Source organism: Drosophila hydei, unplaced genomic scaffold (genome assembly GCF_003285905.1).
Source record: "Drosophila hydei strain 15085-1641.00,03,60 unplaced genomic scaffold, DhydRS2 tig00000172-arrow-pilon, whole genome shotgun sequence".
Classification (NCBI taxonomy): domain Eukaryota; kingdom Metazoa; phylum Arthropoda; class Insecta; order Diptera; family Drosophilidae; genus Drosophila; species Drosophila hydei.
This window is the reverse complement of record NW_022045682.1, coordinates 4416664-4434592: the sequence shown is the minus strand read 5'-3', so window position 1 is coordinate 4434592 and position 17929 is coordinate 4416664. Positions and strand designations below refer to the sequence as shown.

Sequence of the window (17929 nt, the reverse complement as noted above, 5' to 3'; positions counted from 1 at the left end):
AACACTTAGTTGAGCACATTGATAACTGTCTGTGGAGTAGAAGAAAGAGAGAGAGAGAGAGAGGGAGAGAGAGAGAGAGAGGGAGGGAGAGAGAGTGCACCTCAGCTCAACTAATTTTTGGTATATGGAGTCCTTAAGGGCAACAGCTGGGAGCTTAACCCGGATTACATGCACTCTGCCATAAAGTTTTCACAAACTAAATTACTCAGTTTTATAAGTTGCATATATACAAATAAATATACATATAACATATATGTGGATTTTGGTAGACAAATATAATTCGCTTGAGCAGTGGGCGAATGTGTTAAGTTTTGTATTGAATTTAGTTGCTATGTAAACTTCCTCGTTTTATACATAGAGGAAGAGTGTGCCAATCTAATAATAAAACATAGCATAAAAGCTTATATATATATATATATATATATATATATATATATATATATATATATATATATATATATTAATATAAATTTATATTTTACTTAAATTTGGCACGCAACAAGGTTTACTATACAGAGTGTAAACAGGTTGTCTGTATAGCTCAAGTAACTTTACTTTTTATCATCAGCAGACTTCGCTATTTACTGCTGTCTCAGCTTCGCCTTGCCACTCCTGCTACGCTGTAACCATTTGAGAATTCCATGTTTGCAGCTTTTGCATAGAACAAAGGCGAGTGAGTCTTTCATTTTTTCTGTGTGCTTATCCAAGTGCATGGAGAGAGAGAGAGAGATAGAGAGAGAGAGTGAGCGTCGCTCTCTAACAACCAAACAGCGGCTAAGTGAGTTTCTTACAGATTTTTTTTGTGTATGAAGCAGACTTCTGTGGTCTTATGAAAACATTTTAGTATAAATATTTATATATATATATTTCAACTCAATAATAATCAACAACTACATGACCTCAAGCCTGCAAAACTTGCAATCTTCAGATAAGAAAAGATTGCTAAAAACCGTTTAAAGTATATAATTTAAATGTTTATAATTTCTTGCAGTGTAGTTAAAATATGTAATTTAAATGATTATGATTTCTTGCAGTGCAGTTATGTGTAATTCTGCAGTATGTTGATAAGTACTGAATTTCAGCTCAAAAGCTAATGCAATAAATAATGTAAAGATATTTTATAATCTAAGAAAACTATTTCCTAAGAAGTCTACTGTAAGCTTGAGCTATGGAAAACTAAAATGAAAGCTTAACATAAACTAAATGAGCAGAAGATAAAGGTTTTATTCTTAAATTAAAAAAAATGTTAAATAAAACTGTATATCATTCTATGATTTATTTCACATTTCAATTTAGATTCAATTTAAAATTTTAAATCACATTTAATTTTTGTTGAAAATGCATTTCCAAATAATATAGGACCTCTGCTGTCAACTTTTTAATTTCCAGCTAAAGGCTCACCAAAATGCTGGCCAACAATGAGCAGCAGCTATTAATTAAGGTGTGGGCGTAAATAGTTGCATAAATGGGACCTGCTGCTCATGAAAGAGTTTTCATTAAATTCATTTTCCATTCGCTATTTCGCTTAAAATGCGCGCCCTTTTATTATCATTATCATTATCATTGTTCAGTTTGTAATTTCCTATCGTTGCGCACGGCTACAACAGCAGCAACTGCAACAACAAAGGGCTTAGTAGAAAGAAACGAGGGTGCTCTAAAGAGCTTAGGAACAAATAAGTGAAATTTAACTTAAAACTAATTTTAATTTAGTTACAGTTTTATTTATTTTTTTTTAACATTTTATATATATATATATATATATATATATATATATATATATATATATATTTCTTTTTTTTATTTTTATATATATATATTGCCAACTATATTATTTTATTTCTACACTACAATTTTTTCAAACTACCCTCGTTATGTGCCCAAAAGTTTTAACCATTTGTCAAGAGTCGCTGCCTGCACATTGTGTTTGCTCTAGCTGCATCTCTCTCTCTCTCCCTCTAACTCTACCTCTCCCTCACACTCATTGTTGTTGTAATTGCTCTGATTGTTGTCGCAGTCGCGTTTGTTGTCGTTGCGCTTTGTGGGGCGGGGTCGTAGGTCATGCCTCAGGGCGCCATATTGCAACATAATTATATCGTTTCACCTTTTTCTTTCATATATTTATTTTACTTTAATTTTGTTTGTGTATTGTGCGCTTTATGTGTGTGGGTGTGTGCGCCTCGAAATGAGATTTTAATGACGCAATGATAATTCAATTTGTTGCTGATTTATGCCACATAAAGTTTTTTCGCTCTGTAACGAGCATTCAATATGTTGAAATCGAGAATAAAATTATCCATTGTTTTCTGAATGTCTGATTCTTTTTTTATTCAAGGCGAATCATTATGCCAGCTCAGAGCATTGCTCTCTGCACTATGATTAACAATTTTTTAATTACCAATTTAACAATTATGACAGAGTCAAGCGAGCGGATATGCAACGTGTAGGCAGTTAAGGCAAAGTGATGTGTGTATTTCAATTGCATTTTGACATTTGGTAAATTTAGTTTCTCGTTTAAATGTTTGATTACTTTTTGAGGCATGGCATGTTGACTTTTAATGTTGAATTTTAAAGTTTAATTAAATATGACAGTTAACATATAAGTTTTCTGCTTTGAGCAACATGAAAAGTTTCGTCAATTTCCATTTGATTTTATTTTTTTCCCAGAAACCTTCACGAAATCAAACTTCAGTCGAGTTGCACAAATTTAACAGCAAATATTGTACATCTGATCAATTTCATTTGCTTATATTTAGACTAAGAAGTTAATGACTTGAGTACATGAAAATCCAGCTACGACTGTTAACCTTACTCCGTGGCTGACTGAAAGACAAGCTAAATAATAAGGAACTAGCAAATACCCTGAATACTCTGAACAGAGCTACTATTTCAATCAGCCTAAGCTTTTTTGTATAGCATACACATTTATATGTCGTACATGTACATGGGTCTATAACTGAAGTATTAGCTTTACTAAGTCTAATTAATTATTGAATAGCGCTTGCTCTTAATGGGGCTTCTCTACAGTTTGAAATTCATTTTGCTTCATTTTGCTTAATTTTGTGGAAAGTTGCGGAAAGGTATCAAAAAATTTGAAATATTTATGATTTGTGCAGCAGAAAGCTCTACACAGTAAAGAGAAAGTCTACAGCTTTCAGGTATTCAAGTTCAGCTTAAAAAACTAATTTAAAAAATCGATTTTTATCGATAATGAGGAAACTATTGGAATTTATTTTCTAATAGACTTTTTGTATAGACTTCAGCGTCATCTCTGACCTCCTTACTAAATTCTTCTATATATTTGCTTTAACTTAGGGAGACTTTATCAAATAGCCCCTGGAGCACTGCTAATTTTGCTGTTGATTGTCAGTCACCTTAACTTAACATAACTAAGAAAATAAACATTGACATCTGAACCTTTTTACTTAAACTATTCGTTGAAAAAGTATGTCTGTTAGCAAGCTAGCAAATTTGGCAAGCTGTAAGCTGAATTGAAATTCAAATTCAATTTGCAATACTTACAAAGAAATACTTTTCGACTTTGTGGGTGCGCTTGGGGGCACAGATCTCGGTGCGACTGTGGCAGCAGCCGCTGTCCTCGGAGCAACGATGAACGAAGGTGCAGTGGGGCATGTAGATCTTCGACGGGTCTCTTCCGGCGCTCATGCAGCGCTTCTGTGGCAAGTGGCAAGAGTTCTCCTTCAATACCTCTTCGATGTGTGCATTTGCCTTGGCTGCAAGGGCTACAAAGTTAATTTAGTCTAAAAATCAGCTAGCTGCCTTCGTGGCCTAGTTAATGCTTACCCTTGGCCTCTTCCCTTTCGCGCCGAGCATTGAGCACGGCTTCCGGTGTGCCCAGCAATTTCTCCTTGTGCGCAGTTTGGCTACCAATGCGATTACGTGCATAATTATTATTGTTGTCCGCATTCTGTGAACGAAAACGAAATGAAAATTTCATTAATACCAGCTTTGTTGCAGGCCAAAAGCTGGCCCAAAAGCTAATTAATTGAATTGAAGCAGAGCTGCGCAGCTGTAAAGCTGGAAATGCCCGCATTACGCATACGCCATGTATGCTGGCACCCATAAAAGTCATCACTAAATAAAATTGCCATTTGTGCCGTGTGATGGCAATTTGTCACAATATTTATTGTCGTCCACAACAGGCAAGGAGGCAGGCAGCCAGTCAGCCGGAGCTGCTGCAGAGATTCAGGTAACGTGCCACACAAACATCAACTGCCTGCGAGGGGGGCAAATGGGGTGCAGGGGCTGCTCAATTGCTGCAGAACTTCATAAACTAAGAATTCATGTGTTTTCACAGTCGGCACAACAGTTACAACAATTGCCAAACAACAATGCTCATGCAGAAAAAGCAAACAAGTAACGAATATCAAATACTCTTTCTAGGAAGTTAAAGCAAAAGTATTTGAAAGATTTAACCATGAATAAAATATAAATAAATTAAAAAAATTAAAAAAAAAAATAAAAATGATAATTGAATATGTTATAAATATAAGAGATTCTTTAAAATGATAACAATTGTTGTAAAATGAATTAAATTGAGGAATATTTATTTAATAATATGCGACAATAATTCATCAATAAAATTCATAAACTTGTATAAATTATTTAAAAAAAAATCTAGAAGAAAACGTAGCAAAGTTTATCTCATATTCTATATACCCTTCTACTGTCTGCTGTCATTTATAACAATGCCCACATACAAAACAAATTGGCAGTCCAGGCAATAAATACGAGCCACACAGCCGCACAAAACAATGCTGCAGCGAGCTCTAAGTAGAACAACAACTGTAACAGCAGCAACAACAATAACAATGAGTGAAGAAGAAGAAGAAGAAGAGAGAAAAAATGTTGACCAATGCGCACAATTGGCAATTTGTGAAGTTAAGCGAAATTAATGAGCAGGCAGCAGTCAGACAGGCAGAGGGCCAACAGCTAAGCCGCAGTGAGCAGTGTTGGTAAACGAACAAAGCAGCAGCAGCATCCAAGTCTATCAACGTGGGCGAGTGAATGTCTAAATAAGAGCTAAACAAAAACCGCAGCTGAGACTGCCACTTCGACTGCGAGTTGGTCTTGTACTTGGACTTCAAGTTGTGGGGCAAATTCTTAAGATTATTCGACTGTTCATTAGTCAAGCAGGAGTAGAAAGCGCGAGGGGGAGCTGGGGGTATGGTCAGCGGTAGGTAGGAGCCATCAAGGTGCCGTTGGCATAAATCTTGGCGTCTTGGCATTTTATATATGTTCATTTCATTCCAATTCATTTGGCTTAGACCAAAACAATGGCCGCTTTTTGATGTAGCTCAATGATTTTTAGCGGTTTAACCTTGAGGCTTATGAATGGTCCATTGTTTTGTCAGGGGCTACACTCATACACACTCACACAATGTGGCGTTAATGCGCAAATATATGGAATTACTTTGGCATGGAGTGGAGTTCTTTGGTTTATGGTCAGCCGCATTGACCATTTGCCTGGCCTTAAGTCCAATTCGATTTGATTGAAACGAATGCCACGGCTCCCTCCACACACTCTCTCTCTCCCTCTCTCTGTCACTTCGCTCCTCCAAGCGACCATCTCTTGAACAGCTGTAGTAGCTCTTAAGCTGACACAAATCGCTTTGTGGCCATCGATGCGATTGCGACTGCATAAAAAATTCTCCATAAAACGAAGTTAACATGCGAAATAAACCGAGAACTGTGCAGCATCGAGAAAGATGTTTGATTTGTATATATCGAATAAGAGGACTTAAGCTGTTAAATAGTATTTATTGTCAGAGTAAGCAAGGAATAAATAATATTGAATTATATTGATCTAAGACAAGGAATGATGCATAAAATAAAAGAATAAATGAGAGAGAGTAGTAAGATAGAGAGGGAGAGGAAAAGAGAGGAGCAAAAAGAGAGGAGTGAAAAGAGGAAAAGGCAGCAAATAGAAAAGAGATAAGACAGAGCAGAGAAGGTAGAAAAGAGTATAGAAAGAGAGGGAAATAGGAAGCGAATGGTGAGAGTGAGAGAGAGCGAGGGATCCACATAGCTAATAAATGACAAACAGAGAAATACGGAGGGAGAAGCTGAGCAAGGGATGGATAGATAGCTATTGATTAAGAGAAGAGGAGATAAAAGAGAGAGAAAGAGAGTGTGTGTTCAACAGGAAACATAGAAAGAGAGAGACACATTCGCATATAAAGGAATTATTTTGTTAATCTTGAACGAGAATATTAGATATTCAATATTCTCTCCATTCAAGGCTGATTAAATTGAGCGGCTCGTTAGTCGCACATGGCCAGCAGCCTATAATGAAGGTGTGCCTAACTACATTTAAGCAGCAACAAGAGCTCGGACTGAGAGAGGGCAGTTCAGCTGTAATGCAGGCTGAGCTTTAACAAAGGGCTTGCCGGAGGCGGGTCACTCGCTAATGCGGTTGCTGTTGCCTTTGGCAGCTATTTAGATTAGCAAGAGAGAGAGAGAGAGTGCAGCAGGTGTGGGAGTGCTAAGGTAAACACACAGATACCTGCTCAGTTGGCCTCATCAGCCTTGACTTGAACTCCGACGCAATGCAAATGCATCCCTTGTGTGGTAGCTGGATCAGATGGCGGCTGCAGGACAATGACTAAAAGACCAAACCTGTACAGCGCGTTTGCATTAAAAATTCATTCGTGCAGCTGATAAAATTTAAACACCAACAATTCTTTAAAGTCAGTCAGACATCTGAGGTCGGCAATCAGGCACTTGGGAAATTTGCGCAGAAGCTGAAACAGCTCATAAATAAAATAAAATACCAGCAGCCAACTGTGGGTCTGTGTATGTGTGTGTGTGTGCGAGAGGAAGCCTGTGTGAACGTGTCGTATGCGCAATAATTAAGTTTCAAATGCCAAAGGCAAAAAATGTGACGTGCATGTGTAGGTGGTACAAAGGGTCCCGCTGGGCAATGGCAATAATAATATTAACAACAACAGCTACAACAAAAACAGCATTTACAACAGGTAAATATATTTATATACATATATGTGTGTTTATGTACATAACAAGGTTCGACAAGCAGATGTGCTAGGCGTTTATATAATGTATGGAAATTTATTTAAGACTGACAGTCTAGTCTTATTTGGTAATAACATTCAACTGGTTCATATATAAAGTGAACTTGTTCCTACTAAAAATAACATTGTGACTGAGTCCGTATGACAGATTTTATTTTCAATCAGCTCTTTAATAATATTTTACCTATGTCTAAAAATATTTACCTATGTTGCCATTCAAAAAGTTTTTAATAATTTTTTTGGTATACCCCTGAAAATATCCTTGACCAAGTTCTTAATAATACATGTTGCTGGAAAATATTTATTTTAGTCTTTTTTTTTAATTATTTTTTTTATAATAATATATATCGAAATAAAAAACTTGAATTTAAAAAAAATTGCAAAAGGCAAATAAATAAATGCTTCTTTTAAATTATAAGAAAAGACTTAAAATCAACATGTAGATAAGGATTACCTTGAGCTTTATTGTAGACTGTGCAGAGTAGCAAGCTAAGCTTTTTGTGCAAGCACAAACATAAAATTCTTAGAAAATATATATTAATTTACAAAAGAGAAATAAAAATGGAAACTCAGCTCATTCGAAAATAAAACTAAACTAGACCTGAGTCGCATTTGAACAACTATTTCAGACACAGCCAACTTAACAAAGTTTTTACTTACTAACTGCAGCCAACTTAATAATGCCACTCAACTAGCAAGCACAGCCAACTTAACAGCTATTTATGCTGTAAATTTCAAATAAATAAAATTGAACAAAACTTTTAGTCGTGAACAGTAATTGGCATGCCTTTTACAAATGTAAAGAATTTATAAACGAATTATAAATGGAACTTCAACTGCCTTCTCCCGTTGGAGTCATATCACTAGTATTTGTTTACTCACATTACTCCATATTCCATATACCTTCATATTGAACTGTCAACATGAGCGGAGCTGAGCATAAACAATATATATTTTATGAGTGTGGGCAAATCAAATGCCACAAAAGCGTTTTCCAAAAAGGCAGCTGCAGCTGAAGCCACCCACCAGGAGCCCACCCCACAGGGCACTATATGAGCCGCAGTGGCTCTCTAACAAGCAACAATAAATAATACAAATTTATGCGTTACCTCAAAAGAAAAACTTTTTGCTAACAATCAACTTTTGCGCTGCAAACTTTTATATATGTCTTTGACGCTATCTCTTTCTGACGCCTTCTTGCTCTTACTCTTTCTCATACAGAACATAGTTTAGTGGCAACATCAACTTCATTGCCATTATAAAGTTGAACAAATAAAATTTATATGCATTGCAAAACGCATCTAGCAAACAGGTAACGAGGTCTGAACTTCAGGGTGCGGGGCTTGGCTAAAAGTTATAAAAGAGGTTAGGGTTGTGGCCTAGGAGCTGGGGGTTGGAAGTCAAGTGGAGGTTAAATTTGATGCAGCACATTCAGAGTGAGTAAACAATAATAATAACGAGAGCAATTTGTGGCAAATGCTTGCAGTCAATGCATTCAACTCATACATATAGACTGAATGCACAAGTTTGCAAAAGAATTTATCTAACCTGAATCGGGAATTTATAAATATATTTATAACGAAGCTCGAAGGATTATTTTTAATATTCGAACAATGTGAGAACATAAACAGGACACAGCAAATAAACTTCTTATAGAAATTTTAAGTAAACTGGCAAGAATTTAGTTGAATTATGAAAATGCTTAGAAAATATATTTTATTAAATAATTTATAAAGAATTTTTATTTTATTTTATTTTTTATTGCAGACATACAAATTTCACTTCAGCGCTCTCAAGCAAAGCAAAAATAGTTTTTAATGTTCTTCCATCTTTCTGGTTGTAACTTTCTGATCCAGCTCTAGTTCCAGTTTCAGTTCCAGTTCCATCTTTGGCAATTGTTTTTCCCTATGTTTCTGTCGCTATCTGGCATTAACTTTTATATTTTTTCCGCTCACATAAATAATAGAAAAATTGCAATTGTTAGACGCGGCGTATGCGCAATTCGAATGCAAAGCAGACAAATAAGGCAAGCAAAGAGAAGAAATGCGAAAAGAAAGCGCCGCAAAGCAGGCAACAAAAAAGCGGAAGCTGGGCTAAACGTGTTGCAGGCTGCACAGCTGCAAATGCAAATGCCAAAACGTTAAAGTGACAAACGAGGCAAACAACAAACCAAAAATTGCGATTGCAATTTAGTAAGGAAGCGCGAGGAGTCAAATAAAAAACGAATTTGTCTACCTCTCTCTCTCTCTTTCTATTGTTGCTGTCTCTGTCAGCAACTGTTGCTGCAACTGACACGCTGCAGCTAATAAATAAAAGCTGCAGCTATCAACTTGACGGGCATTTGCCACTTGATGCCGCGAATATGACAGACAGCCAGACAGACAGACTGAGAGGAGGGCCAGAGGAGTGGGTGTGGCAGCTTGTCTTGGCTAACAGTCAACAGCAGCTCGAGAGCAAAGTGTCTGACGTTTTTAATAAGCAGTCGCTGAACTTTGATGAAAGCAGCAACGGAACTGAGCAAACACAGACAGGCAGACAGCGCAGCTTCTTCCTCTTCTTCAATTGAAAATAAAATGAGTTAAGTTGAGGCAGCTGCTGCTGCTGTTACAGAAAGGTGATCAATTTTGCTTGCAACCAAGCGGAAGTGTCATCAACAGATGTGCAGCAGCAGCTGCAGCCGCCCACAATTAAATTCCCAGCAAAAGAGTCCTTCAGAGTTGATTTTCGCCTTTGCAATTTATGATTAGAATAAAGCTGAACGGCAGCTTCTGCTTTTAGTTCTGCATTTGCTTTTACTTCTGCTTCAACTGGACTCTGTCATAACTCATCAGGGATAAGCAGCTGATAGCTGAGCTGCCTGTCACGGGATTAAAATTTGTGCAGCTTCCATTCCACAGAGCGCAGCTCTTTGATTCTTGCTCTAATTGAATAAGGCATTAGGTTCGGAGAAGTGGGAATGGTAGAGAACGAATAAGCTAGAAATATCTATGAATATAAATATTATGCGAATTTACTCAGAAATTTAATGCATTTAAAAAATATAACTATCTAAAATATGCTAAAACTTAGCAGACAGCTTAAGTAAATGCATTAACTGCGCAACGGATTGTTAAGCTTAATCTTTTGAGCTGTTAAACAAGCTAGAATTTAAGCTAAAGTACCGAAGCTGTGAAGCAAAAAGTAGAAGCAGCTCAGCTCAGCTTGGCATTGAATGCATATCGAAAGAGTTGCATAGACTATTGAGCTCTTTAACTCGAGATACAATTAAATAGATAAAGCAAGAGATATTATATTTAGGCAAATGCATTCTGAAGCTGAAGCTATTGAAAATAGGAGTTCATGGTGTTTGCATGGCTTTTTGAACATGTATGTAACAGGCAGAAGAAGGCGTAGCAAACTCCATAAAAATATTTATTCTTAATGAGGATGCCTTACTAAGTAAAAATAGGCATGCCCAGTTGTCCATCTGATTGTCTGTCTAGAGAATTAAATTTTTTCTGTCTAGAGAATTGAATTTTTATTCCTGCATATCATTTACAGCACGAGCTTATCAATTTTTTTAGATAACTCATCCTAGTTACGAGTATCTTCTAGTCGAGCACTCTCGACAAAGGCTCTCTTCAATATACAAAAAATCATGGAAATACGCTTAAATTTGCCTGAATAGTTTTAATACTTGTTGTTGAGCCACAAGCAAGTCATTGAAGCTTTTATTTACAGTGTAGCTCACTGAAGCTGAATGTATTGAGATAAGAAAAGGGAACATTTCTAGTCAGGCTGTCAGTGATTGCCCTGCCTAGCGCATCTATGAATTCTATCTAATTAACTCAACTACAATAGTCTTAAGATGTTGCTCAACTAATTGCAGATAAAGTTAGTTAAATAAATAAAGGGAAGAGACTCCGTTGCAAAGTTTTGTTCCATAAATCCAACAGGTCCGGCGTTAAAGATTACGTGCGCCGGCATAGTCTAGGCCAATGCCCAAGAACTTATGTATTTAAGTACCGCGAAAATATAAATGAATAAGAAAACTTTGCAGCTTTCATTATTTGGCTTTTAGTTTAGCTGCAGACCGCAAGAAGAGTCGAAGAGCCGTAGAGCAGCTGGTTTCTGGGCTAATTTATATGATGCTCAATTGCAAGCAGCTTGGCTCAAGTTCGCATTATAGCTGCGCAGCTGAGTTTATAATTCGCTCAACTGGTTTGCAATTCAAAAAACCGCAACGAGAGCCAAAAGTTTACTTTTGCATAGATAAAGAGATAGACTGACGGAGAGATAGAGCGAGCTGGAAATGCTTGCCAACTGGCGACTGGCAACTGGTGTGTGGCATGTGGCATGTGGCAGCAGCAACTAAAAGCCAAAAGTGTCAAATTTATGAACGACTCAAAAATACCAGAAACTATAATGGGAACAAAAAATGCAATTGCAGCTATGGCGCTACGGCTGACCGTACGGTAAGGATTCGAGGTTGAGCTGCAGCGCGTTTTATGCAAAGTTTCAAAGCCTGCTTTTAGGCGAAAAACACAAACCGCAAAAACTTTTTGCAGAATACAACAGGAAAAAACACAAAAGAGAGAATAAGTGAGAGCGAGAGAGAGAGAGAGAGAGAGAGAGTGGGACGAAGGGAGACAGCGAGAAAAGTCAAGCCAAGCCCCAAAAACCAAAATGAATTTTCAGTGTTGCCAACTTTTTGCGGGCTTGTGGCTGCGGGCGCTTGCAACAACAACACACACAGGAGTACACACACACATACCGGACACACAGCAGCAGTCAAAAAGTTACGCATATTTTGCAAAATGCAAGCAAAGGCCCCGCCTTAGCGCCCAGAATTCTTTGGCAGCGCGTTAAGCGTTTGCCATAAATTCATTTAGTATGGCAACACTGGTCATAAATTTGCAGCTATCGATTTGAGCGGAAATCCGACGAAACACAAAAAGAGAAATAAAGATAGAGAGAGAGAGAGAAAGAAAATAACTCAGCTGAAAGCCAGAGGCTATAAAGTAGTTCTTGCCCTACGTTGTGCTAGCCAAGGCAGTACAGTTAAATTATCGGGAGACACATATTTTGCTATCGATAAATACTGAATATTTATTAGAATTGCTTAGTATGGTTGGTTGAAATTATTAAACGCGTTAACGTAGCTAAAATGTTCATAAAAATATTTTTAAAAAATCTGCAAATATTATAATATATAATATATTTATTATATATAATATAATAAAATAAAAAAAATATTTTAAAAATATATTAATTATAATAATAATATTTTTATAAATATATGTAATGAAGTCTGATAAATTCTGATTACAAAATTGTTACATTGGTGCTAGTGGGAGAAAATCTAATTCAATATGATTAAATTTTCTGGCAAGCTTTGCTTTCTCTTTAACAGTTTTATTTATCAACTAAAAAATTTCTAAATGGATAAATTCTGTTGAGAGATAGAAAAGTTAAGCTATTTTTTATTCAATTTTCTATAAATATTTGGCATTTATTTTAGCGCAGAGTTAGCAAAGCTTTGAGATATAGTTAGTATGTGCGCTAAGAGCTGCGAAATTCAGCTGATAGAATTAGTTTAGTTTCTGCTGCTGTTGAAAAGAGAGTCAACGAAGCAAGCTTATATTCTTTTCATATAAATCTTAAGTCTCAGCAAATTCTTAAATCATAATAACGTTCATTATATGCATTCATATAGAGCATAACTATTTCGACTTTCATCTTAAAGTTTGCCACATAAAAATATTTATTTTTTTGTTTTCTATTTGCCTTCTTTCGTTTTTTGCTTTTTTAGCAGCTGTAATTTCGTAGCATAAATCACATTTGCGCTGCGAGCGGGGGGCGTGTGCGAAAGAGTTTTGGGGCAACAATTTGGCGCAAATGGAAAGCGCAGCGGAAACGGAAATCGAAACGCCATTTGAGCAGGAACTGAGTTGGGATCTCAATTTAGGATTCAGGTTGGGGCTCGGCTCTCTTTTTAATGTTGTCACAAATGTTGCAGCAATTAAAGCGACGAGCGTCAAGCGACTGCTGGAATGAGCTGCGTCTCATTATGTGCAAGTCTGATTGCCTTTTTGGGCTTTTGCACTTAATATTAATGAGTTGCTGGGAAAATTAATTTCTTGACTTTCACTTGCAGCGAGTCGCGAGGCCATACAGCCAGCCAGCCAGCTTGGTGGCTCCGTCCTTGCCACTGCCAACTGGGTCAACGTTGATTTTGCCACCGTCCTCCAGCCCGGGCCAAAGTAGTGTTCAATGGATGGACGCAGCTCATAAATATTCCAGTGGCACGCGCTCTGTGGGCAAACGACAAAAGTTGCCGGCCATGCTGCAAGCCACGTTAAAGACCAAGCAAGGTGAGGAAGGCGAAACGTACATTGATTGAAAATAAATAAATTCGTCGAGCTGCCGCTGTTGCTGCGGCCGCTGCTGCTGGCACTGCTGCTGCAGCTGCTCTGGCTGCATAAGGGTACTCCCGCCATCCAATATAAACACATTTCTTTTCAAACGCAATTTTTAATGAGAGCGCCAAGTGTTGGGAATTGCGCAAAGCGAGCAGACAGCAAGTGCCCTTCAAACATTTAAAGAAAATGTTGCAAAACTATTTTTCAAGGCAAAAAAGGAATATACGCCTTGACTTTAATATGAGCTTTTATTATCGATTGCTTATCATCGATAATAAAAGCAATAAGCATATTTGAAAGCTAATTTATATAATTGTAGATGTTTCAGAAGTTATCGATTTCAGAAAATTCAAATAAAGTTTTGCATATTAATAGATTTATCGGAATATGATATCGAAATAAAATCTCGATACCTGCATCGATATAAATGTGGATGGATATCGAACGCTTCAATTTTTTTTTATTTTGTAAATATTTCTCGATAACATCGATAATGATATCGATCTCGTGGTATATAGAAATTGGAATTGCTTGTACATATACTTAAAATGAAAATATTACTTGTTTCATTCGTTAACGTTTCCATTGTTTCGTTACCAAATCGATTAGCATGATCGATAAATTATAAAAAATATTTATGAAATTCCACCAACAGAGGTATTTCTTATCAGCAGTTTTACCAATAACTGTTGATATTATTTTCGATAAATGTATCGATGTGGTCATAGATGTACATATTCTGCTTATTTTCCAGGGTATTTATACACTTGAACACCCATCACAGCTCATTAAATTTGAAGCATATCGAAAACATAATTTATGCAGCTTTTTGTGCCGCATCCCATTGGCCATTACTTCTTATGCAGCCTGAAAAGCGATTTGCATATCTTTCTTCTGCCATCACGTGCGATATATGTACATCCTTTACACATCCTATATATATATATATACTATATATATGCATATTCATATGCATATTTAATGACAGTTTACAGAGATTTTCAGCTGGCAGCAGCAGCTTTGAGGGCAGTTCGTCTTTGCCTTTGCCTTCGGCCTCGGGTTGGAGGCAATGCAATTTATTGATTTCGTGTTTTTATTTAATTTCTCGTCATTTGCTTGAACGTCGCTTATCGATATGATAGATGACGTCGCTGGGTTTGTTAAATAAATGATGTTCGGCTTTAAGAGCGACATCTGAGAACATTTCGCTTTAGTTTTTGTTGAAAAGAATTTCTTAAGAATTTCTCTTTTCCATCAATCTGAGGGCGGACTGAAACTTTGGGTTCATTGGCTTACGTTCTTGGTTTCGGTTGTTTGCGGGTGACCCCTGCCACGCCCCTATATCTGTTCGATTAAGTGCAGCTGGCGCCTGACTCTGTTTGTCTGTCTGCATAGTTTATACAAGTTTCAAAGTTGTTGGGCACAGCTTCTGTCGCTACTGATTGCAATTTAATTAAAAATAAAAAAAAAGTCAAAAACTTTATAATCCCATGTATCTTTGGGCTTTGCATGTTTCGTTGGCTTTTGAATTCTCTTATGGCTAATTGAAGGCCCTTGTCAACTGCGACAAAGCCACACGCTTCATTAGACACTCGACTTGCCCAGCTTATCGTCGTGTATTTCAAGTAATTCCATTTCCATTTCCATTCCATGTTATCGTGCATTAAACCTTCTCTAGAAACAAGTGCAACCTCAGCTAAGCCCCCCTATCAACTGCACTTTGAACTTTGTTTGTGTGCTATTCAAATTGTAGCTCGTAGGTACGCTGCTACCCTTTGACTGCTGTTTACCCAGTTCAATGAATGCGCTTACATTTAAGCGTATCTGCGAGCAGCTCTCTCCACACACACACACTCTCTGTCTCTCTCGCTCTCTATCTGCCTCCCTCTGCAACAGCTAAGCCTCGACTTCTTTTGTATTTCCATTGTTGTTGCCGCCTTTAATGGAGTCTAATCAACCGAGAACTCATACTCCGACTCCAATACCAACTCAGCTCACACAATTCAAGGCTAGTCGCTCAGCAGGTAGTTTGTGTGCACATCTCATTAGATTCTGTACGGGGTGTAAAGATTCAGGCACCGCAATTTCCCCACTTATAAAAGGAGCTGCATTTCGTGTTTTTGTTAACAAAGCAATTTCATTTCACTTATGTGCAGCTCGATTACATTAGCTCTCCCTCTCTGTGGGGTCTTTAAACACGAGATTAATTTCAAATAAAGGTAAACTCAGTGTTCAGACATAATTGCATTTTGTGATCATTAGAGTTTCTCATTCAATTATAAATTTAAAAAACAATTGGAATATAGAATTAGGTTTTTGTATGCATCAAAGTGTTCTTCTAAATATTTGACTTAGAATAAAAAAATATATAAAATATTTCGATATTATTGTATTCTATATCAAAATATGAATTATTCTCTTTAAAATTAGTTCGATCAAATTTGATTGCTGAAATTATATTTTTCTTTATTTTGCACGTATTTATTTTATTATTTATATATATTGAATTTCGATTCTATGAAGTTAACTTTGATGTTATTTAAAAATATTTATATGAATTTAGTTTGCTATAAATAAACAACTGCAGCATAAATATATATTTAAATAATGAATATATAATTCATGATTTATTTTTTGTAAGTCGAACACTTTGACTTGATTTATTGAGTAGGAAATAAATTCAATTTTTATATGCGTTTCTCAGCTTGTGCAATGCCCTGAACAAGCTGTCCAAGCAAACAATGTCCGGTTAATTAATATAATATGTGCATTTATGTTTGTATGTGAATTTATATTTATATAAATATATGGTCTATATAATCACAGGAGACAGCTTTTGATGTAAAATTGAGCGATAAAAAAAGTAATTAAAATTCGCAGTTGCAAATTTCATAATTAATCCAGCTGCGCCGAATGTTTGCATTTAATTCAAATTAAAATTCATATTTAAATTACAAATGTCAGCAATATTTCAATATTTGCATTTTCGCTGCTTCAAGTCAATTGGTAAATGGGCAAATACCCTTTAGGAATACCCTTTTTGTGGGCATGAAAAAAAATAGGAAAACACAAATGCAATCACAACCATTGTGGGCTGTAAATTGAATTTTTGTTCATTTGCCTATTTGACTGTCTGTTTGTTCTTTTGGCCATGTTTCATGTTTTGTGCATGTTCCGCAAATATTTGTTCAAATATTTTCGCTGATGCTTAACATGTTTGCAATCGCTTAAATGTTTTTGTTCTGTTTGTTGTTGGTTTTGCCCTTTTGTTATGGCTGCTGCTGTGTGCATTTAATGGTCATTTTAATGGCCACGCCCACTCATCTAACGGCCGCACCGCACCGCACTTCTCTTTATGGCAATCCGTTGACATTTCACATTTTGTTTGTCATTTGAGTGCATTTGACAGTCCTCCAAATTGGTTTCGACCCAAATAAATTCACGCTGCGCCGCACAAAATAATAAAAATAACAATTTATGCATAAATATAAAACAATTTTTTATGTAGACGCACACACATTTTTTATTTAAAGCTATCATTAGCCTCGAGCTGTGTGCTGGGCGGCTTAACATTCATTTGTGAAGAGCATCAAGAGTTATTCAATTCGAATATCATATTTATATGCATATCCAGGTATAATAACCAGGTATTACGCATGTAACTAGTTTGATGCTCACTTATTTTTGTATTCAGAAATATTTTATGTTTTTTTAAATATGTAAATACGGCTTTTTTTAATCAACTTTTTTAATTTACAGCATATTATTTATTTTATTTTGATTTATTTTATCAGATTTTATATGTATTACGAGGTGTTCTCAAGGTGTGAATTCCACGGGCTACGTTTATTTGTTGAGTCACGTTGTTACTCATGTCATTCACTTATAAATTTGCAGAAGTGTTTCTGAAATTTTATGGGAATTGTTTTGAAGGGAACAACGTAGACATTCATGAATAAATTAGGAATTTAAAAAAAAAAAAACAAAATTTGCGAAAGTTTTTATAAAAATTAAATTTTCTGAATTTATTAATTTATAATTTATTATAAATTACTTTAATGAGCATTTATATTATAATTTTGGAAAAGCATTTTGAGCAAGGCTTTCCATATTTCTTTATTATACATTCAATTTTTAGTTTATATATTATATATATTCATAATATATTTATGTATATATATAATTTGTATATTTTCAACTTGCATAAACTTTTCTTGAAACAATTGCCCAGAATATAACAAATTTTAAGCTATTTTATAGCACTTGTTATGCTATCGTGGTCGGAGCACATTATTTTACTGTACCACAAGCTTGGCTAAGATTTTGGTGGACCGCAGACAAATTGTCTTTCAGGCTTGGCTGTTGTTCCAGTTATTTGCAACAGTAGAACGTAAACATTGCTCCACATTTTTAGTGGCAAGAAAATGCAGAACAAAAACAAAGCAAACGAAAGCCATAAACTTAGAGTAAAGCACTTTT

General features: G+C 36.0%; 1 protein-coding gene across 3 annotated transcripts in view; it reads right to left on the bottom strand.

Annotated features, from left to right (window-relative positions):
• LOC111591960 overlaps nucleotides 1-17929 on the bottom strand; it is a 77983-nt gene that overhangs the window by 6285 nt on the left and 53769 nt on the right. For 2 of the 3 annotated variants that reach the window (XM_023303900.2, XM_023303903.2), the window contains exons 2-3: nucleotides 3802-3925; nucleotides 3520-3740 (exon numbers count right to left, since the gene is read on the bottom strand). In XM_023303900.2, the coding sequence (XP_023159668.2) occupies nucleotides 3520-3740; nucleotides 3802-3925 (345 nt within the window). The remainder of the gene's footprint in view (nucleotides 1-3519; nucleotides 3741-3801; nucleotides 3926-17929) is intronic. The other variant, XM_023303901.2, reaches the window with a different exon arrangement.